The 22,333-nt window shown below is 48.0% G+C and overlaps 1 protein-coding gene and 1 long non-coding RNA gene across 4 annotated transcripts; one reads left to right on the forward strand and one right to left on the reverse strand.

Moving 5' to 3' along the window:
- Positions 1–479: 479 nt before the first annotated feature.
- LOC129341956 (nicotinamide N-methyltransferase-like) lies at positions 480–7,370 on the reverse strand. Its single transcript, XM_054997323.1, has 3 exons — positions 7,200–7,370; positions 3,730–3,937; positions 480–1,148 (listed from the first exon to the last, which is right to left on the reverse strand). Exons 1-3 carry the CDS (start codon positions 7,351–7,353, stop codon positions 725–727), a joined length of 786 nt encoding a protein of 261 aa, XP_054853298.1. The 5' UTR covers positions 7,354–7,370; the 3' UTR covers positions 480–724.
- A 5,914-nt stretch (positions 7,371–13,284) lies between these two features.
- On the forward strand, positions 13,285–21,811 carry LOC129341957 (uncharacterized). 3 transcript variants are annotated; one of them, XR_008598183.1, is made up of 4 exons: positions 13,285–16,233; positions 18,663–19,060; positions 21,194–21,294; positions 21,637–21,811. It is a non-coding gene; the product is annotated as an uncharacterized LOC129341957 (long non-coding RNA). The 3 variants fall into 3 exon arrangements; XR_008598182.1 differs by having other exon boundaries at positions 18,949–19,060; XR_008598184.1 differs by lacking the exon at positions 21,194–21,294 and having other exon boundaries at positions 18,949–19,060.
- Positions 21,812–22,333: the final 522 nt, after the last annotated feature.

A 22,333-nucleotide genomic window follows, 5' to 3' on the forward strand; every position in this document is an offset into this window, starting at 1 on the left:
ATGTCGGGGATTCTTAGGCTGTTCCTGCATTGGGCAGGGGGTCGGACTAGAAGGCCTGTAATGCCCCTTCCCACCCTAGGATTCGATGGAACTGATACCTTACTGCTGAGTGCAATTAATACACTTCTTGTTTTATTTGGGCCTGCTGCATGTAAAACCTGCCCACTAAATATTGCAGATAGATATTTCCTGTGTTCCAGTTTCACGTGAGTGTCTTGTATGAACAGAGAATGTCTACCTTCTTGTTAATACTTTAGGTGGGTAGCCACGTGGGTCTGCAGTGGAAGAGCAGGATTTGAGTTCAGGGGCACCTTAGAGACCTACAAGACTGTCAACGTGTAAGCTCCCTAGGCAGCTCGGGCTCTTGCTGGTCTCTAAGGTGCCACTGGATTCAAATCCTGCTGTTATCCTTGTTAAGAATCACTCTTTTTTGGTCTTTTAATAGGACTAGTTAGTCCATTCACATTCACTGAACGATATTTAGAATTCTTCATGCTTTATTAATTAAATCTCAAAGAGAGCAGAAAAAAAGAAAAAATCTTCTATTAAATGTGCAGTCCCTTTACACAAATAATATCCTATACTCATTTTTCCTCCTGAATCAGCTTATACTTAAATGCAATTGAATCCCTTCGATCCTGTTCATTTTCTAACACACCAGAATCGTTCAATGGAATGGTCTCGTTTTTGTTTCCTTTTCCTTTGCTGCGCAGGGTCCTTCATTTCATTGCCGTTTCTGGGCTACCAGGACATACATGCCTCGATTGTTGGACACGTCCAGTGAATAACTCACTCGGTTCAAATCAGTCCAAACAATATCAAAGCCAGCCCCTCTCACAGCATCATCAACAGTTTCTTGCTCCAGATAGAGGCAGAAGAAGCGATTCTGGCCAACCATGTAGAAGGTTGCTTCCAGAGATGTCACTAAGAGAAGATGCCCTCCTGGCTTCACGAGAGAACTGATGTTCTTTAGGGCTGAGCAGTAGGTTGGCAGATCTTCACACGCTGATTCCAGGCAGAGGAGAGAAAGGACACAATCGGCAGGAGGCAACTCCAAGGGAGCAAGAGGATTGGCTTGGGTCAGGTCACATTTGAGGACTTGCTTGATGGTCCTTCTGACCTTCTCTTCCTTTTCAATCCATTTCTCCCTGGAAAACAATAAATGAGGTTGGCACAACACTCCACCAGGCAATGCCTCCTTTCTACTATACAAGCAACCCTGCCTCCTGCTCTAGTATGTCAGATGATAGGCCTGTGTGTGTCTGGGAAGGAAGAAAGAGAACCCGACCAGCTCACAGCTGACACCAGAAAGAAGTGGAAGAAAATGCACAGCCCAAACCTGCCTGGGCATTGTATTGACCATCACACACCTCCCTTCCCACCAGGTCCTGCATGCCTCTGCACCGTTCATGGAGGGGTTGGTAGCCACAAGGGAATAAGGCCTTTTCAGCCATGCCCCTCCCTGAAGGTTTTGAAGTGCCCTTCTCCTTCCTTGTTCTTCGCACCTTTGAAATTTTTCAGACCCAGGCAAGGACTTTTCTGTTCCAGATGGGTTGTTAATTTTTGCCCCTGGAGTTTTATCTGCAGCCTGATGGACCCCACATTGCTGTGGTGGAAAAGAGTGCGCCAGCCTGCTTTTATCTGATCCCTGTTTCACGGCTTGTTTTGGGCTGGATATTCTTACTTGATGGTTATGGATTTTATATTTCTTGATCTTACATTGCCATGTGGATTGTGTAGTGGAGGGGCGGTATATCAATATTTTACATAAATAGAAGTTCAGAAAAACCTTTTCAGGGGGCATACACTGAACAGTCAGTGTTGAGGGCAAAGGAAGCTCTTTCAGGAGTAATTTCGTTTTAAGATTTTCTCTAGTGGTTAGAGCAGCTCCAAGAGGCCAGTTTGAGCTCATCAGAAGTTGGGAGCTAAGCAAGACCACAGTGAGTACTTGAACAGGAGATTTCCAGGGATGATCAGGCTTGCTACACCGAGGAAGGCGATGGCATAACACCTCTGTCCATCTCATGCTTTGAACAACCTGTGGTTGGGGTCAGTATGAGCTGGTTTGTGACTTGACCTTTTCTTCCCTCCTCCTCCTCCTCCTCCTTTGCTGTGGTCAGAGTGTAGGACTAGGATCTGGGAAACTCGGGTGGGAATTCCCACTCGGCCATGTGAACTTGGGCCAGTCTTTCTCAGCCTAAATTTTCTAACAGAATGATTATGAGGATAAAACGGGTCCCTCTTAGGGAGAAAAGCTGAGCACAAATATCTAAATAAATACTGCCATCGCTTCTCAAATGGATGTTGATCTACACACTGTTGCTGTTACTTCTGTTGGAATACTTACATATGAAAGCTCATGAAAAGGGACTCTTGAGATCATTCAGTCTTCACTTTGCCAGATGTTTGGGCTCCCCACATCCTCCCCTGTCTAGCTAGTGCATTTTTCTCTTGCTCTCCAAGCAGGTCAATGTGGTTCTTCCTTCCCCTCCACCTGGGGAATTGGGAAGATGGACACGGAGGGGTAGATGCCCTCTTTGGGAATCCAGTCCTTTGCATGGGCTTAAGGAGTCCCTAAGGCAGGCTAGAAAAGCCAGACTCTGGAGGGAACTACTGGGTACCCATTTAGACTCCAGTTCCATCCTTGCTGCTGCTTGAGAAACACGTATAGGAGATAGTCAAGGGGGCCTTTTACCAGCTTTGGTTGGTCTACCAGGGTTGGAGGTAGCTGACTGGGCCTTAGTGATGTGTGTGCCTTGGTAACATCCAGGCTGGATGGAAGGAACTTGCTGTCCATGGGGCTGCCTTTGAAAACTGGAGGGAAGTGGAATGTTAACAACAATATCTACAACAACAGTGTGCTGATATGCCACCTCCCGGGACAGATTAGTGCAACAATGAACAAACTCAGTGCTGTCATTATCCCCACAATACAGCCGGGGAGCTGGGCTGAGAGGAGTGGCTGACCCAAGGCCACCTGCAGAGTTCATGGCAGTAGTGGGGCTTGAACCAGCTTGGCGCCCAGCCCCTTCACCCCCTCCCCAGGGATCATGTCTCCTCAGTGGTAGTGCGTTCTAGTTTCATGAATCAGGAGTCCAGGAGAGCAGCTGCCAGTCTGAGTAGACAATACTGACCTTGGTAGACCGGTGCTCAAATTCAGTATAAGGCAGCTTTATGAGTATATAGGTGTATTGCTGTTCTTTTGGTGGGTACTCTGGTTATTCTTGCTGCTTTATGCTGGTTAAAGGCTTAATGTTTTAGATTTTAAAACTGCTGTTTCTTCCTGTTTGTGTGTTGTGTTTTTGCATTTTTAAATTGTTTTTACTTGGAAGCCACCCTGAGTACTGAGAATCTCTGGGTGGGTGAGATATACAGAAATTAGATCCAGAGGAGTTAGCCATGTTAGTCTGTAGTAGCAAAAGAGAAAAGAGTCCAATAGCACCTTTAAGACTAACCAACTTTACTGTAGCATAAGCTTTCAAATCTGATGAAGAGAGCTGTGATTCTCGAAAGCTTATGCTACAGTAAAGTTGGTTAGTCTTAAAGGTGCTACTGGACTCTTTTCTATTTTACAGAAATTAGAGAAGTCAATAAAGCTGCTTCGGGCAGATTTTGGAGAGTGCGAGATGTAAATCTTTTAAATAAAATGCCCCCTCCCCACAGCTTTACCTCCCCTAGAAAAACAGACAGGTGCCCACATCATACCAGTCACAAACTCACACGCCATACCTGTCCCCCTCCAGCTCACATGCATATTTCACCACCGAGGACCAGTCAAAAGCTCCCGGCTCCTTCCTCAGCCACCGCTGCATCTCCTCCCGGTTCTGGTCGGTATAATCTGTGGCGATGATCTCTCGGAAGGACTCGCAGGCAGAGAGGAACTGGTAGATGGTGGGTCCGCTTCCGATATCAATCAGGGTGTCTCCTTTAATGCCACCTGCATTTTAACATGGGTGATATTTTTCCCCATCTCTCCCTCCTTTCCTCCCTTCATTGTACTTCCTTTTTCATACTATTTTGAAAGATGCTTTCAATGGAAAGAGATCTGAAGTTGCACAGCGGGAGCATTTTCTTCAGAACTTTCTTTTCCTGGGTGGACAGTGTGCGAATCCACGAAGCGGAAGTCTCTCATCCAAAGGTTGGCACTCTAACAGCACCCCCCCACACACACACGCACAATTTGGCTCTCATAAAAGAGCAGGGCCGGTCCAAATCCACACACTGTGTCGAGTGCAATGGTGTTTTTAGAGGTCTTCCCCAGGGACCCGTGCCGGGGTTGGTCTTACTCTCACCTCTCGTTTAACTGTCCAGTGCCAGAGCTGTAACACTACGGTGGATACTGGGAGCAGGACTGGAGCCAGGGCAGGGCCAGAGAGTCCACCTCCTGCTGGAGTGCTGATTTGCTGCTCTTAACTCAGCTGATATGTCTCTGACTTTACCAACTATAAATATACCAACTATAAACAGGCATGATGAGCTGCTGACTTCCCCGAGATGAGCGCCTGATTTGGGCTTATTTGCCTTCTCCTTTCATGTGTTGTTTATTGTAAGCAGTTGTTTTGAAGTACATAGCATCTCGTGGAGTGTGAATGGCAGAAAGGCAGCATGCACATGTATCCAATAAATGAAAAAGAGCTGCTTTTGTTGCTTGTCAGAATAGCAGTGATTTTCCATGTATTGGTGTGAAATATGGACCCATACCCAGTCAGGAAGGCTGTACAGCCTGCTGGGGCACCCCCCCCCCCGCCCCATCACCTCTCTCGAAGTATGTGGTGCAGCTGGCAAGGTGCCTCTGGCTGGAGGCTCTGTGGTTTTCCAATAAAGCAACAGCCTATGGAAAGGGGGTGCAGAGGCCTGAATGTCAAGGCCAAAGTGTGGTGCGGGTTTTCCAGGAGGGGCCCCGTTTTTGTGGATGGAGGAGCAGAAAGCACAACAGTGCCCTTCTCTGAGTCAAGCTACAAGTGATGAATGACATTTGGCCGGCAAGTGAACCAGCACGTGTATTCCTCCCTGTTCACTTGCACTCCACTTGCGCTCCACTTGATCACAGGGAGGAATACACGTGCGTCTGTTCACTTGCTGTTCAAGTGTCATTCGTCACTTGTAACTTGGCCCTGTTACTAGTGTTTCTGGGCCCAGGCACTGCTGGTCACTAGCCCTGATCACTCACCCTTGCTGCTATTTCTCTGTCTTGGATGTCAAGTCCAATGGTTAGTGTTAGGTTTGCCAGTCTCCAGGTGGAGCCTGGAGTTCTCCCAGAATTACAACTGATCTCCAGCAGACAGGGATCAGTTCCCCTAAAGAAAGTGGCTGCCTTGGAGGGTGGACTCTCCGGCATCACATCTCTGCTGAGGTCCTTCCCCTCCCCAAACCTCCCTCTCCAGGCTCCATCCCCAGATCTCCAGGAATTTCCTAACCCGATGTTCACAACCCTCTTTAATAGGGCTTTTTTTCTGGGAAAAGAGGTGGTGGAACTCAGTGGTGGAACTCAGGACCGCACAATGACGTCACTTTGGGTCAGCTGGAACAAGGAGGGAGTTTTTTAAAGTTTAAATCGCCCTTGAATAAGAAATTGATATGTCAGGCCAAGTATCTTCATTGGCTCTGGAATTTACTTTTTTTAAAAGGGATCCTGATAGAGATAAGAAACACATTGTTCATCTTAACCTTGGCCGATTCCAGACGGCCCTCCCCATCCCGAAACGTCACGCGTCGTCGCACGGAAAACGCGAAATACTGCATTTTCTCGCGCAAAACTCTCACGAGAAAACGTGTATTTCGCGTTTTCCACGCGACGACGCGCGACGTTTCGGGATGGGGAGGGCCGTCTGGAATCGGCCCTTTTGTGCTCTGATGAGCCAACTACTTTGTCAAAAAATGTGGTGCCCAGTTGGCAACCAATTATATTCCCTTACGGCCAATTCAGATCTTAGACAAGCATTCATATTTTAATGCTTCTCCCTGCATCTTTAAAAAAACCCTCCCTGCATATAGTAAACTTGCAGGCCAAAGGAATGGATTTAACAGACCTCTCCCCGCAGTGTGTTAATTTATTTCATATGGGGAACTTTTTGGGAGAGGGACATTTAAACATGTGGCCTCCCCTCTACCTGCAGTCTGAAGTTGAAGAGTTCAGAATTCTACCCTCTTATTCTGTATAACATGTAAGTCAGCTCCAAGAGCCCTTCCTATCTCCTGTTGCTTGTTTTGACAACTGTCTGGGGAAAAAAAGCCCCACCCTTTTAACAACGGTTTAATGGGATGTTATTTACCAAGTGCTGATATTTACCTCTGTACTTCAGGTGCCCATTTCCACACAGGAAACCCCTGTAAAAGGGGCAAGACAGTTTTTCTCCTGGTTGTTGGCATCCTAAAGGTCGCTGCTTCCTAGGTGCTTTGGCCAAGACTGTGTATTTTTAGAGCCACAGGATGCCCCAATCACCTCTTGGAATGTTTAGTCTCCCCCCGAAACTGATTTCCCTTTTTATCTACTCATTTATACTTTTTTCAAAACATCAGGCTCTCTGCTTTTCTCAGGGGACTGTAGTACCCATGGGGGACAGATGCAACGGAGGAGAGCAAGGGGGCCTGAGGAAGTGGTTACCCTGAGAACCCAAATGGCAGGAGGAAGGATGCCTGAGCAAGTCTGGGCTGTGCAAGAAAATGCTGGGGGAGTGGGCATGCCTATCCCCTCAGGCCCTGCAGACTGGATCTGACGAGGTGTACCATGCATACCCGCCTTGCCACTGGAGAATCTCCCCAGCATAGAAGGTAGCATGCAAAGGCTGGGGCTGCTGACCAGAGATTGTGACCTGGGTGTTAAACTGACACAGATCACCCAATGCAAAGCAGATCAAAGACTGCAAGGTCCAAAAATGCTCTCTTGGGGTAGTAGGAGGCTGATCCCTCCCTTCTCCAAAGTTACTAAGTTGCCGGGGGTGGGGTGGGGTGGGAATAACTGTGCTCATGCCTGGCCTTTTCACATTGTCTTCCAAGTCCACTCGCTTTCCTCCCCACCACAACTGCTTCAAGAGCAGAGGAGAGCTGACATCATCCTTCCTCTCTCCAATGTTGATGGGAGAAGCACTTCCTCCATTGATTCCCCAGAGTGGGTGGTTTGAGGGGAAATAAAGAGGAAGTTTCCTCCACAGCATGTAGAGGCAATAGATGCCAAGTATTTTGGACTGGCACAGACTCACCTGAAACGAAGGCCCTGTGGAGGTTTTTCAGAGAGAAAGTTAAAATGGTGTTTTCTGCATAGCAGTCAGAGCTCAGAGAGTAGTAGGTTTTGATGTAGTCTTTGGGAGCAAAATGCTGCTTGTAATCTTCTTTCCCAATGAAGTTCCCCTCCATGGTGTCTCCCAGCCTGCACAAAGTCCAAGTGACCCTCGTTCCCTTCTGCACCGAGTTTTAAAGCTTCCTTTTCCCCACCCCCATCTTGTTGATTCCAAGAACTTTACCCCAGCCCTGGAAAACAGACCTCAGATCATAAAGTTAAAGGGAGGAACAACTGGGAGCAGAGACTGATCTGGGCCATATTTTGGCAGTGAAAATATGTACGTATGCCCATAAGTGAGCTTAGTGGAAGATTGCCAACATTTTGGCCAACTCTACTCCCATGCCTTAAATAATTGTTGGGCATGCAGATGTGCAGAAGGGGAAGCTTGTCCAGGGGCTGAGAGAGGGAAATCTTTGCCCCTTGATTTTGTGTGCCAGTGTTTAGGGGCAGGAGCAGGGCCAGTAAAAAAAAAGGGGGAGAAAGCTGTCAGCTAATTCTGCCAGCCACCTTTCAGAAAGGTTCTTGAACATCTGCTACAACTGTTTCCCTGACTTTCTGAATTTTCTCAGAGTGGTTTCCAAATATTAAAGATGGATGTGGCTCACACCTGGGCTCTCAACCCAGGTTGATGGGTTGATAGAGGGAGAAGATGGGGCGGAGAAAAACAAGAGTTTTGCTAAGGAGAGACATGCTTGGGGAGGAGGGAGAGACAGGAATGCTAAATAATCTTGTACTTCCACACTCCAAAAGAAAGTCACTAGACTCCAAGCATGGGTTAAACTAGAGTTTATTAAAATATTTTGTAGCTGAACTGAAACTCATCAACCCACTAACCCATAACTTAGCTGCTCCCCATCATAGCTGGTACCTGGCTGGTGTGCAAGCGGAGAGATTCTGACCTGTGTGGAGTGGCCATGATATGTAGTAGGGTTACCTTTCCCCTAACTAACATAGGCTGTTTCCACACAGGGATTTTCCACGGAGAGGTCAGCAGCATGCCCCCCTCTTTTCCCCTTGAGCTGGCTCAAAGGAAAGCCGACTCGGATATACCTGAAAGAAGGACCTGCGGGATTGCATCCTCAATTTTCTATCAGTGCAATGGAACTTTCCTGCCTCACCCTTTCCACTGCAGCCCCCTCATCTCACTGATATGGTGAGGACATACTGAGGAACATGGGTAGGGGGTGACGTGGGAAGGGGGAAGTTGGTGGATGTTTCCAGTTTGGTCTAATTCCAAGCATCCGAGTGGCTGTAGGCAGAGCATCCAGGAAGGGAGTGGAGCTCAGCACCCCCTCCCAAATGGCAGAGCCCCCTTTGGCCCTTTAATAGGCTTTTCTCATTCAAAGCTGAACCCTGGTGCTGAACGTGATCAAGTGGAGCACAAATGGAGCACAAGTGAACAGGGAGGAATACATGGGGGTCTGTCCACTTGCCGTTCAAATGTCATTCCTCACTTGTAGCTTGGCTCTGAGGTGGGAAGGGACAAGGGGAGGAGGTGAGGAGGCCTGGAGCGATTGTTGCCATGCTGGTGCTTCCGCAACGCTCCAGTTTGGTAGTGGAAGGGAGGGGGAGGGTTGCAGAGAAGGGAGGGGAGAGGGTTGCAGCAGGGATGTGGGATACTAAAGGAAGAAAGTTAAGAACATAAGAAAAATACAAATATAATATAGAAAAGATATTTCATTAAAGAGTGCGAGGTATATGGTTATGGAATAGATGTATTTCAGCTCCAGGGCTGCTAGCACTCCTTGGAAGAAGACTTGGGGGGCAGTGGTGAGATGAACCACCACACATTGCTGAGCCAGTTCTAATCCACATAATGCCAAAATAAGAGTAAAGAATTAACTTGTAATTCTTTATAGTTTGCCTTTCTCGCTGAGACTCAGGGCATATTACTGATTATAAGATGATGATGATGACGACGACGACGACAACAACATTCGATTTATATCCCACCCTTCAGGACAACGTCCACTCAGAGTGGTTTACAAAGTATGTCATTATTATCCCCACAACAAAACACCCTGTGAGGTGGGTGGGGCTGAGAGAGCTCCGAGAGAGCTGTGACTGACCCAAGGTCACCCAGCTGGCTTCAAGCGGAGGAGTGGGGAATCAAACCCGGTTCTCCAGATTAGAGTCTTGCCACTCTTAACCACTACACCAAACTGGCAATGCAATCAGACTGCATAAGACAACCAATGAATAATGCCATAGGACTGAGAATTACAAAATGAGAGGACATTGCAAAAAACATGATACCTAAGTCAAAGTATGCTATAAACAGTACAAGATTTGGATCCAGTAGCACCTTAGAGTCCAACTAGATTTCCAGGGTGTGAGCTTTTGAGAGTCAAATCTCCCTTCGTCATACCCTGGAAATCTAGTTGGTCTCTACAGTGCTACTGGACCCGAATCTCGCTCTTCTACTACAGACTAACACGGCTACCCACCTAAAACCATAAACAATACAGGAAGCAGATTACAAGGTAAAGACAATGGAGTAGAAATCAGGCGATGCCGCAGAGCGCCCTCCTATTCCGTGATAAAAGCACCTTCCCGGTCTGTTCTATTCTCCTTCAGATCTCATCTCTTTTAAAAATGCCCCCCTGAACATCTGTGTTTTGCACATTCTGTGGACTGCTAAAGGTGTGGGAGCCTTCCCGACTACCACAGGCAGCCCATTCCACAAGGCGGGAGCTACAACAGAGAATGCATGTGTACCCAGAGTTGCCGAAATTGTCCATTTGCAGTAATTTCAGTAACTTCAGAAGGCTTTGCTCAATTCTTGCATTAGAGCATATCAGGAAAGATGATCCTACAGATGGGGTCCAAGGCCATTCAGGGCTTTGTAGGTGATAACCAGGACTTTGAAGAGAACTCATTCACTGACTGGTAACCAATGGAGTGTTTGCGGAATGGGTGTGAGGTGCGAGTTCCACCTACCTGCAGGACATTTGTGCCCCTGCCTTTGATGGCGCCCAGCTGACGCTTGCACACTCATTCAAGAGCTTAGAGGTTAGACTGGATCCAGCACCATTACTGGAGAACAAGTCAATGCAGCTGCAAAAAAATCCTTCTAACAGCTTCATTTTGCTTCGGACAGGGCTGGACCCTGGCCATGTGGATTCATGCTATGGTTACCTCAAAACTCTACATGGGTCTGCCCTTAAAGACAACTCAGAAACTATGCTCTTGAGCTAGAACCATTCTAACTTCCATTAGCTCTTGTCTCCCAAACAGCCTTCTGAGTTAAAGCTAAGTTTCTCGCTTCTCAATATTGCTAAGTATCGTGCGGGGGTGGAGGGGAGTGTCCAGGGCAAGTGCTTCAAGCCAGTTGCTCATTGCTGCAGTCTTCCTACTTCTTGCTTACAGTGCGTATTTCCTTAATGTAGAATTGTTGTTGAGCTGCACAAACCTTCTCTTCAGCTTTTCAGGCCAGAGACTCCTTTGTTTCTAAGCCAGCATCCACAGCGGCAGGAGTGTCCCTATGCCTCCCAATGCTGCCCTGAATGCACAGGCATTTGCAGGAGCAATGGGGCCCCTACACAGAATTGCCCCCATGTGAGCCTTGCCCCCCCATGGCTGCCACCCACCCCCACACACACACCACTGGAGGGATCTTTTTAAAAACAGTTATTGAGGTGGCAATAGTGTTAAGGTACAACAATATGTCAAACTAGAAACAGAGCCCATTGTGCAAATAAATACAACGGGCTCTAAAAAGCTGGGGCTGGGGGAGTGGTTAGGAAGGGATGGCAGGTGGGGGGCAAGGGGGGTCTGGGGAGTGGTGAAAAGCAGGAGGGGTCATGGGAGGGATGGCAGGTAGGGAGGCAATGGGAGTTTGGGGAGGGCTGAGAGGCAGGTGGGTTCTGAGGAGGATTGGCAGGTGGGGGGCAAGGGGGGTCTGGGGAGTGGTGAAAAGCAGGAGGGGTCTGGGGAGGGATGGCAGGTAGGGAGGCAATGGGGGTTTGGGGAGGGCTGAGAGGCAGGTGGGTTCTGAGGAGGATTGGCAGGTAGGGAGGCAATGGGGGTCTTGGGAGGGCTGAGAAGCAGGAGGGGTCTGGGGAGGGATGGCAGGTAGGGAGGCAATGGGGGTCTTGGGAGGGCTGAGAGGCAGGAGGGGTCTGGGGAGGGATGGCAGGTAGAGGGGCAAGGGGGGTCTTGGGAGGGCTGAGAGGCAGGTGGGGTGTGGGGAGGGATGGCAGGTAGGGAGGCAATGGGGGTTTGGGGAGGGCTGAGAGGCAGGTGGGTTCTGAGGAGGATTGGCAGGTAGGGAGGCAATGGTGGTCTTGGGAGGGCTGAGAGGCAGGAGGGGTCTGGGGAGGGATGGCAGGTAGGGAGGCAATGGGGGTCTTGGGAGGGCTGAGATGCAGGAGGGGTCTGGGGAGGGATGGCAGGTAGAGGGGCAAGGGGGGTCTTGGGAGGGCTGAGAGGCAGGAGGGGTCTGGGGAGGGATGGCAGGTAGGGAGGCAATGGGGGTCTTGGGAGGGCTGACAGGCAGGTGGGGTCTGGGGAGGGATGGCAGGTAGGGAGGCAATGGGGGTCTTGGGAGGGCTGAGAGGCAGGTGGGGTGTGGGGAGGGATGGCAGGTAGGAAGGCAATGGGGGGTCTGGGGAGGGCTGAGAGGCAGGAGGGGTCTGGGGAGGATTGGCAGGTAGAGGGGCAAGGGGGGTCTGGTGGGACGTCGCGCCAAACTCGAGCGAGAAAACACGCTATTTCGCGTTTTCCCCGTCGCGATCCGGAACATGGCGGCATGCAGCGCCTTCAGGTTAGTCGTCTGGAATCTGTGAGTCATCGGGGAGACGCTAAGGGACTTATATAGTAGGATCCCGGTTTTAAACCCTAAGAATATGTTAATTTAATCATACCTCCCTGTAGCTTAAAATTATTAACTGCTTAACACAATAGTGATATGTCAGTTGCTGATTTTTGTTTTATAAGTCCCAAATTGCTGTCCAGTGGTGGAGGGAATAATGGTGGCCACAGTGTGTGTGTGGGGGGGGGGGGGAGGCGTAACACAGTAAAGAGATGATCCATACGCTGTGAATGCTCCAAAAAAGTTTGCTCCAGTATAGATGCAGAATGGGAGCCAACCTTCCTTTTTAGAAGTAGCCTATGTAAACCAATCCACTTGGTCCTAGATTCAAACTGTTTAAGCCCCATGAGAAAGCATGTGGTGATTTTCTACGCAGAAAGAGTTGAGCAACTATTGAGCAACTATCTGGAAGAAGGGTAAAACTTTCAAAATGTTTGAGTTTTTTTCCTCACTCTTTGCCAGCTTATTCGTCTAAACAACCTATGTGCCGCAAAAAAGCTTATTGTCTGTTGTAAGACCATAATTCATCAGAAGTGCCACATGCAGGCTTTGACTTTATGCCTTTCAGACAACCCTAGCTGTCATTCCGATTTCACAGACAGAGAATTGAGCCTGTTTTTTGCCCAGGGTTTCTCCGTGAGCCAATAGCAGAGATGAGATTTCCCTTGTACCTTCCCAGATCTAAGGTTAACTACAAATCTACCCCTTTGCTCTCTTTGTTTTATGCCTCCTTCTCTTGGAAAGCTGAAGAGAGTATAACAGCGAATAATGTAACAGCAAACCAGAATCGTGAAAACTAACTAAGAAATGAAGTAAACCATTTGTTGATTATACTCAGGGGTCATTTTGTAGAAAAAGAGCTGGAGGAACTCATTAGCATAACTCATTAGCATATGCCACACCCCTTGACATCACTGAAAATGTGTCATTGGCATAACTGACTTGCATATGCCACACTCCCTGACATCACCTATCCTGGCTGCTTTGGACCCAATCCTGGCCATTCAGGGCCGAAATTGGGCCCAAAATGGCAAAAAGGGGCTGACAATGGCCGAAAAGGGGCCCAGAATGTTCAGGATCGGGCCACTGCTGAGCAGGAGAGTGATCCACCACCCATCAGAGGCCCAAGCTGGGCCGTTCTGCCCCAATCCAGAATGAAAGGGGCCCAAAATGGCCGAGAGTCAGGTGGGTGGGGCCACCTGACATGTGACCTCTTTGGGGAACTGCCGGAACTGCGTTCCTGCGCATTCCCCCTCGAAATGAGCCCTGATTATACTATAAACCATAATGAAGCTTCTACTGAGAACAATAATTGTTATTGTGTTCAGATAATTTTTGTTGGTGAAATTGTGGTGACGGAAGTCCAAGAATTCTTAATGCAGTAATGTGGGTGGCTCTCAGAACGGTCCTTGTAAGTTCAGTATAATCGGTCTTAACTCCTCACTGAATAACTTCTGCTTTGGTGTCTCTCTCTCTAGGTTCATCAACAAGATGGCAAGACACTGCTCCACAATTGCATCCGTACCAGCCACCTTCCCCACAATTTCACCAACGGAAATTTGTAGCAAAACGTCTTATATTTATCAACTATTTATTATGGGCTGACCTTTTGTAATATTTATTGTAATATTTATTCCAGTATTTATTATATTTTTCTTCTTGCAGTCTTGGTCAATGGAGATTAACACGTACCCATGGATAGAAATGAAAGACCATTCATTGTAGATTTGGGAATGAAACCTCCAGTGAAAAATCATTGAACAATTTCAGAGTATGCTGGTGGCTGGCAATAGTGACTAATTGTATTTCCTATAGTATTTATCAAATATTCATTGTTAGATATATTTGAGCACCTTGCACTTTAAAATTGTAAAAAGACTAAAAATACTTTGTAAGTCTTAACAGACAACAATTCCCTGCTGTATATATCCTCAGGAATGAGAAACTTTTAGTAAAATTCTAAGAGTTACTCCCGTCTAAGCTCATTGAAGTCTGGATTAACTTTGCTTGGGATTTCTCTGTTATTTTATTAACTTCTTTTCTAACAACTTAAGGAGGGTCAACTGCTCCCCCAGCCCAGTTACCAACATGGCCATCTGTTACTGCTAATGAAGTGATGTTTTTCATGTGCCATCTGTGTCATACTTGATTCTTAACAAGCTGGTTAAGTAGCCCTGTCCTAGTGGGCTAAAATTTGGGCCCCTCTTTTTACATATATACATTCCTCCAGGAAAATCTCCAATACCTGGAAACATTCGATAACAGTCCCACCCTACATGCTATCTCTTAGTTTACTCATTTCTTTAGGAAAGCTGTAAACTTATTTACATCTTAAGCCTTTGAATTGGGTTGAAGAGCACGAGGTTTGTGGCTGGGAACAAACTGGGTTTAAAAGAGGTTCTTTGAGATCATTGTTTTTGTTCTTATCAGCTAGCTGAGAGATATATTTGTTTAGGTGGTTATCTTTTTGCGGGCTTTATGGGTCTCAAGGGGGCTTTTGACTCAATCTGCTGAGCAAGACTGTGGGCTAAATTAGCAACTGCCTCTATTGACAGCTGTCTGTTGTGGCTTATCTATCTACTCCATACAGATCTCACTGCTCCGGCACAATGTGGCCTTGAAGGCCAACAGTCTTGATTGTTTAATTTAGATACAGGAGTGAGGCAAGGGTGCCTTTTAGCCCCTATATTGTTCAATCTTTCTAAACAACCCGTCTTCATTCTTTCCTGAGTCCGCTGACCCACCTAAGTGGCTAGCCGCAGCCTCCCAATTCTTCTTTATTCAGATGACACGGTTCTTGTCTCCCAGAGCAGGATGGGGCTTCTGGGAGCACTAAGAATTTTTTCACATTATAGTTCGAAGGTGGGCTTGAATATTAATTAGAAAAAGAAACCCCCTTCTTCAATGGGCTCTTGGATAGTCTTTTGCTCAATCAGGTGAAGGAATGTAGGTATTTGTGTATTCTTTTTAAACTCGAGTTATCTTGGAATAAGCCAGCATCCAATAAGGCCAAATCCAGTGCAGGGGCAATTTTAATTTTTTTCTTGTTCTAAAGGTGGATGTTCTGCTTCAGGAGGGGCTGCTGGGGGCTGCTGAGTTAACTCCGGCAGATAACGAGAGCCAGCTTATCAGAGGCAGGATGCCAGAGCTGCATGAACAGAGTCCGTATCTTGCCCAAGAGTTGTCCATCAAGCCTCAGGGAATGCAGTGAAGCTAGCCTGAAGGGCCTCTCCCTCATACTCTTACACGCTGCAAGTCCTACGTCACGCCTGCAACAGCTGTTCCAATCTCCTCTGGTGCTGTTCCTCCTTCCTCTGCAGCGGATTGCTGGTGCTGAGCTCTGAGGCATGCTGGGCTGGGTCACCTGACCTGGGTCTAGGGATGCCAGCCTCCAGGTGGTGGCTGGAGATCTCGCATAATTACAACTGATCTCCAGGTGATAGAGATCAGTTCCCCTGGAGAAAATGGCTAATTTGGAGGGTGGACGCTATCTTCTTACTATATAATTCACTTAGTGTCTTTCCGACGACTCACAGGTTTATCTCTGCGCAGGCGCCCTGGCAGGAATAAAAAGGCCAACTCGTCCCTGGAGGCTTCATGCTGCTGCAGGAGGAGGTGGCAGGAGAACGGCTGGAAGGAGCCTTTTCTTGAGGCCAGTAAGGTGGAGCTCCCTCGGGAGCTGGAGTTAGCCCTGCCCTGCCCCGCCCAGCTCACTACCCCTCCTGCTGAAGGCTGCTCCGAGCCCTCCCGGCTCAGGCCAGCTGCTGCCACTCAGCCCCCTGGGCGGGATACAAGCTCTACTCGCCCCCGAGAGGAAGGCAGCGGCGACCCCCAGGGCAGCCCCATCGGGGGAGAGCTGGACTCTGGCATTGCTAGAGCAACAGGAACCGGGCATTGCTGGGATTGACTTTCCCGGGGATAGTCAACCAGTGGGAGGAAAGAGTGCCAATTACGTCGGCTGTTGCTAGGCAGATCTAGCCCGGGCCCAAGAAGGAAAATCCCAGAAAACATTCACAACAGAGTTTGCAGAACTCGTTTCTGCACCAGCCTGCCCCCCTCTCAAACGTTTGCAACCGCCCTTCAGAGGAGTCATGTAGCAAATCAGAAGGGAAGAGGAAACCTTTGCTTTCAACTACTCAGGGTAAGTGAGGGAGCATGCAAGTTCCCGGGCAGCACAGAGCTCTTCTGCAGAAAACGCTGAGGTGAAGCGGGTAGGGTTGCCAGTCCCCAGATGGGGCCTGTAGATTTCCCAGATTTACAACTGTTATTTCCGGCAAACAAAGATCAACCCCTCCCCCCCCAATAAACTGGCCTGTTTATGAGGTTGGCAATCTCCAGGTGGAGCCTAGAGATCTCCCAGAATTGCAACTGATCTCCAGATGACAGAGATCAGTTCCCCTGGGGAACTGCTTTGGAGGGTGGACGCTCTGGCATACCCACAAATCGCACTCCCCCCAGTTTCAATCTCCAAATCTCCAGGAATTCCTCAAGCTGGAGCTGGCAACCTTATCAGAGCCGCAGGGAGGTGAGTGGGAGCCCAAGGCACAGCAGCCTTCCCGCTGGCTTCTGCTATAGGCAGGTGGGCATTGCCAGCACCAGCGGAGAGGCTGCGAGGGCTGGGGCAGTTCTCCCATGCACTCGGCTGCTACACTCCAGTGCAGTGCCGGGGCTGCAGCTTAGCTTTTCAAAGCTGCCTCACCCTTGGAGTGTGAGGAACTAGAGGCAGAACTGCACTCCAGTGGCACAGCTGCCGCTAAAGAGGTGAGGTGCCATGCAGCCAGTCCTGCTTCCCAAAGGCTCGCCTGGTGCTCAGTGGACGTGCAGGCTGGCGGGGTGAGCACGGGTAGCGGCCCAAGTACGCGTTCACATGGCAGCCAGGCGCAACCAAGCTGCACACAGAGCATGCATAAAGTTCTCAAAACCAAGAATATAGTGCATATCAGCAAATAAATTAAGTGGGGAAAGAACAGTATGAAACATGTCCGGTGGGTTAGGGTTAGGATTCGAGTCCAGTGGCACCTTGGAGACAAGCAAGATTTGAGGGGGGGGTGCTCTTGGAGCCCCAGTATGAAATGTGCCTCTTGGATGAAATGAGCTTTGGCTCCAGAAAGCCTATACCTTGGAAAGGTTTGTTAGTCTTTTAAGGTGCTACTGGCTTCAAATGTTGTTCATCAATATGAGAGTAATAGGAAGTAGGTTTTAAAACAAAATTCCCTACATTTCCAGTGTCAGGGCTTGTCGCTGCCGCCACTGGGCGGAGCGCCAGCTGGGCCAACCCTGACATCAGAGGGGCACCAGGGATGCTGCAGGACCCTGCTCTGTGGAAGGAGGGGCAGTATACATCACCCTGACTCCCTCTCAATCCACTCGCTGGCCTGCTCAACCTGGCCTGCTTACACCCTGCATCCTCCATCATCTCCTCCTCCCAGAACTTGCCTCCATTCCTGCTCTGCTCTCACACCCACCTCCTCAGAGCTCTTCCCAGCCAGCTTTTATAGGGCCTTCTATCAGCACCCCACCCACCTTGCAGGCCCTGCCTGCCAGGCCACACCCCTCCTTGGCCTCCTCACATTGGCCTGGGCTGTCTCAAGCTGCTGCAGCTGGGGTAGCTGGCTGGGGTGCCTGGATCAGCAACAGCTGCATTATGTTGGCTGGCTGCCAGGCCTCTCTGGCTGAGCTGATTATTGAAGGTAGATCCAGCTGTGGTCCCTTGGCTGGCTGCCCAGCTCTTCCTACAGAATGCTTTCAGCAGCTCTACCTGGAGGGGCTTGGTTGTGAGCATCTCCTGAGCCAGGCTGCTGTCTTCAAGCTGAGGTGGAGGCTGAGGCGTGGCTCTGGGCTGCTGTGGCTGCTTCTCCTCCCTGCCAGGTAAGAGCACTGTTTGGGCTACTGCTGGGCCCCTATTCCCCCTGCCTTGGCCCTTTTCCTCTGGCCTGCTTAGCCCCCTCCCCTCCCCCTGGAGGGTGGGACTGGCTGGTGTCTCCTTGCTCCCTCCAGCCCTCTGAAGCTTTGGCCTTTTGCCCCTTCCCCCTGGAGTAGGCAGGTTCTGGCCCTGGTTGCTGGCTGGGGTGGCAGGGTTGCTGCCTCCCTTTGGCCTCCCGCTGTTCCCTCCTGGCAAGTCTGGGGGCTGGGGCTCAGACCCCGGACAAAATTAAGCCACTTTTTTTTTAAAAAAAGATCATTGTTAATTTTGTTCGCAATAGTGTTTTTCTTGCCAAATGTGGTTTGGGATTAACATAACTGGAGGACCGTTTTTGGCCTTTCAACCTACCCTCCCACTGCATTCATCTTCAGTGGCCCCGTTTTTGTGCTCCTGCCTTCTGAACTAAAGAGGGTGGCAACCTGGGAGAGGCAGTTCCGCACAGAAGTGGCATCGAAAGTGTGGAACTGCCTCCCCAGGGAGATTTGTCTGCCCCTTCTATTACACTCTTCCACCAGCAGGCAGAGGACATTTTTAAATTGTTAAGCCACTTAAAAAAAAAAAAAGATGTATAGGAGAGTTACTTTAAACACTGAGAATTAGCTAATTAAGCTTGAGCAAGCTTATGCTTTTTTTCTGTATTATTTTAGAGAAGAAATAGAAGTGGCCATAGATCCTCTCATGGCATGCGAGGAGGAGATTTTATTGCGTCTACAAGAACAGGAGGATTTGCCTGGCTTTACCTTCCAAGAAGTTTATTCTGTGTTAAGCAAGTGGGATTCCTGTGGAGGCTTCGTACCAGACCTGTGTTTATTAGATAAAAAAAGTTGAGATCTTCTAGTGGCTTTGTGCCTGAGAAGATTTCCTTATCTGTGCAGGAAAGAGGATTGTAAAGACAACCTAAAGACTTCTCATGTATTATTGTATCTAAACCAGAGTGGAGTCCTGTGCAGCCTTCACGGCTGACAACATTTCAATGCAACTGACAGAAGCAGGAGTCTTGTGGCTTTCACAGGAATTGAACCTGCGACCTCTGCATCCAAAGCAGGTATGTTCTTCCCCTCTCTCCCTGGGGACCTGTCCTCTTTTTGCATGATTGCTAAATTTACTGAGGGATTTTGTCAAAAGCTTTTTTGAAGTCCAAGAATATAATGTCGCCTCCTGAATGGTCCTTGTTCTGTGTTTTCAGTTTAGAAAAAAAAGATCTATGGGGGGAAATGCTGGAAGTTTGTAAAATTATCCCTCAGTAATGCTTCCTTCATGTGCTTAATAATTCTGTCATTAATAACAGTTTCCAGCAATTTACCTGGAACAGACTAACTAAACTGGTCTATAATTTCCTGCCCCTTCTCAGGATCTCCCCCCCCCCCCCCGCCCCTTAGCTGTTAATAACATTACATTCACAACCTCCTAATTTTCAGGGAGGCTGATTTTAGCAACCCGATGCATAATTCTGTTACAAGATTAGCATTTTTGCATTTGTGTCCTCTAAGTGCATTTGGGCTTATGCTGTTTGGACCCGATGACTTTTTAGTTTTTAATTCATCCATCAGCCCCAGAACATCCTCTTTCATCACCCCTGTTTAACTCAGTTCTTCCAGCACCTTCCCAAATACATGCGGACATACTTCTGTATTGTTGGAAATTAGCAGTTAATGCAAAGATTGTGCATTGGAATTAATGAGAACAGACACGCACTCCAGTGTAGCTCTGTAAGAATACTTTAATAAAGGATAAAAATAGGGTTACATTGGAGAAAATAATAAATTGCTAAACTGACTACATCATGCTAGAAAGTGAATGAGAAAGACTAGTGAGAAAACAAGTGAGACAAAGAGCAATAAAGCTTCAGTATATAGCATCACTTAATTGCCCCCCCCCCAATAAACAGGTTGCTTAATAGAAAACTTTTCATTGTGCTTAGAGACTCCCCTTTCTATGGCGGGAATCCAAATTTGAGGCCTAAGTGGTTACATGCAAATAAGTTTACAAATTAAGTAACACAAACAGTTACAAACAAGCTCTTTCATGACTGAAATGAAAACGCTTGCTAAAATCCCAACATGTATTCATTGACTGGATGTTGCAGTCACATTAAAGATAACCGTGTGCAAAAGAGTTATCTTGAACTGCTTATTAGCATGCTGTGTTAAGCGGTGCTGTGATGCATCTTTAGCTGTGCCTGGCATTACCTGCCCTTTGGGCATCATTGGAAAACATGTCTGCTCCCTGTCCCCAGGGCGCACAGACCCAACCACCAAGGCAACCTCTTGCAGCCTCCTTGGCCCAAGGAACTTGAGGCCACAATGAACATGTTAGTTTTTAAAATGCCACAAGAGGCTCACTGTAATGAACTAACTCAAGCCACCTCTCTGGAATTGTAATGGATCGCAGTGGTCAGAGAGCCCTTGGCAGCCTCTTGTGCAGTTTTCCTTTCAAGGGCAGGATCCAGCGCTCAGGCAGGGACGCTCACGCTGGAGGCAAAATGCCATTGATGGGGGGGGGGGGTAACTAAGAGCAGCAGGGCCTCAGAGCTTGCATGGGGATGTGCCTCGCCACCCACGTGATGCTTCCTACCAACAGACTATCCTTGCAATCCTATGAAAGCCACAATGCAGGACAGGACAGGGTTTTAATAATAATAATAACGATCAATTTATATCCTGCCCTTCAGGACAACTTAATGCCCACTCAGAGCGGTTTACAAAGTATGTCATTATTATCCCCACAACAAAACACCCTGTGAAGTGGGTGGGGCTGAGAGAGCTCTGAGAGAGCCGTGACTAGCCCAAGGTCACCCAGCTGGCTTCAAGTGGGGGAGGAGTGGGGAAATCAAACCCGGCTCTCCAGATTAGAGTCCCACGCTCTTAACCACTGCACCAAACTGGCTGTCCTGGGCCGTTTCCAGACGGCTTACCTGCCTCCGGAACGTCACGCCATGTTGCGGGGAAAACGCGAAATATCGAGTTTTCTCGCGCGAGTTTTGCGTGACGTCGTGCAAAACTCGCGTGAGAAAATGCGATATTTCGCATTTTCCCCGCAACATGGTGCGACGTTCCGGAGGCAGGTAAGCCGTCTGGAAACGGCCCTGGTCTGTGCCCACCAGTGTTTGCTTTCCTGGTTTGTGCCCGCCAGTGTTGTTTAGAGAGAAACCCCACTGCTTCTCGTTTCCCACCACCAGAACAAATAACAGCTTGTCTGTATATGGATGAGAGAAGGGGAGTCTGCCGAGTGCTTCACCATGGAATTGCCCACCCAGAGATCTCAACTAACTAGTTGGAGGTAAACCAAAATTGCTTACACATTCATAAATAATTGTTTATATTTTGTCTGGAAAAGTACAAGGTGCTAAAGTGCTAGTCAAAAATATATATCAGCATAGTATATGCAAATCTAATCCAACATCCAGTAAATCATTTTCCTATCAATCTATAAATAATACATCCAATACCATACAATAAATACACAAAAATACTTCAGTTCCTAATAGAAAATCTTATACATTCTAACAATGCAACTGGTGAAGAGAAACCTACGTAAGGAGACCCATAAGAGGTAAGTTGTAAAGTAGACGTAATAAGAGTTCCAGAGGTTATATCTCACAGTTCCTTTTTTTCTTTTCAGGTGGTGTAATCTAAGTGGGCAGATTCTCCAAGGTGATAACAGCAGTCTAGAAAATCATGTTGAAAATGGAGTTGAAGCTGAAGAGCCTAATGGGTTTTGCCAGCATATCGCACAACCCGTTTCACAATGAACTTTTTCAAAGGCTCAGATTCAACAAACCATTCACTGTAATAAAAATATGAATATCAATACATTCAAAAGCTTCCTTCTCTTAGAGATACTGCCCTTATTCATACTGAACCCACAGTTATTTACTTACAACCAATAGGCACATTCTGTTGCAACACCAAGTTGGTCTAAAGTTGACCAGGGTCGAATCCACATTCACCCATTACACGCATGTTTATCGGATATTTTCGACAATACATCGGACATTTTCCGTTTGCCTCCAATCCGCGATTTTTTCCTCTTCGTTCACATTCCTACTTCCAATCCGTCTTTCTCGTGCGTCCCTCCGGTCACACGGCCGCTCGAAAACCGCTTTTTTGGGCGGGACCTTTTTTTCCCCGCCCATTTTTTTTAATTTTTTTGAGCGCACTTTTCCGTTATTTCGATCTTGCCTTATAAGGAAACATCATTGAAGAAAATGATGCCTCTCTTTCCCCCACTGACAGCACTGATGGCTCTCTCCCATTTCTTTTTTGGAAATTTGGAAGCATGTGGGAAGCTTTTGTGGGCATTTCCTATGCAGGACAGT

Source organism: Eublepharis macularius, chromosome 14 (genome assembly GCF_028583425.1).
Source record: "Eublepharis macularius isolate TG4126 chromosome 14, MPM_Emac_v1.0, whole genome shotgun sequence".
In the NCBI taxonomy this organism is placed as follows: Eukaryota; Metazoa; Chordata; class Lepidosauria; order Squamata; family Eublepharidae; genus Eublepharis; species Eublepharis macularius.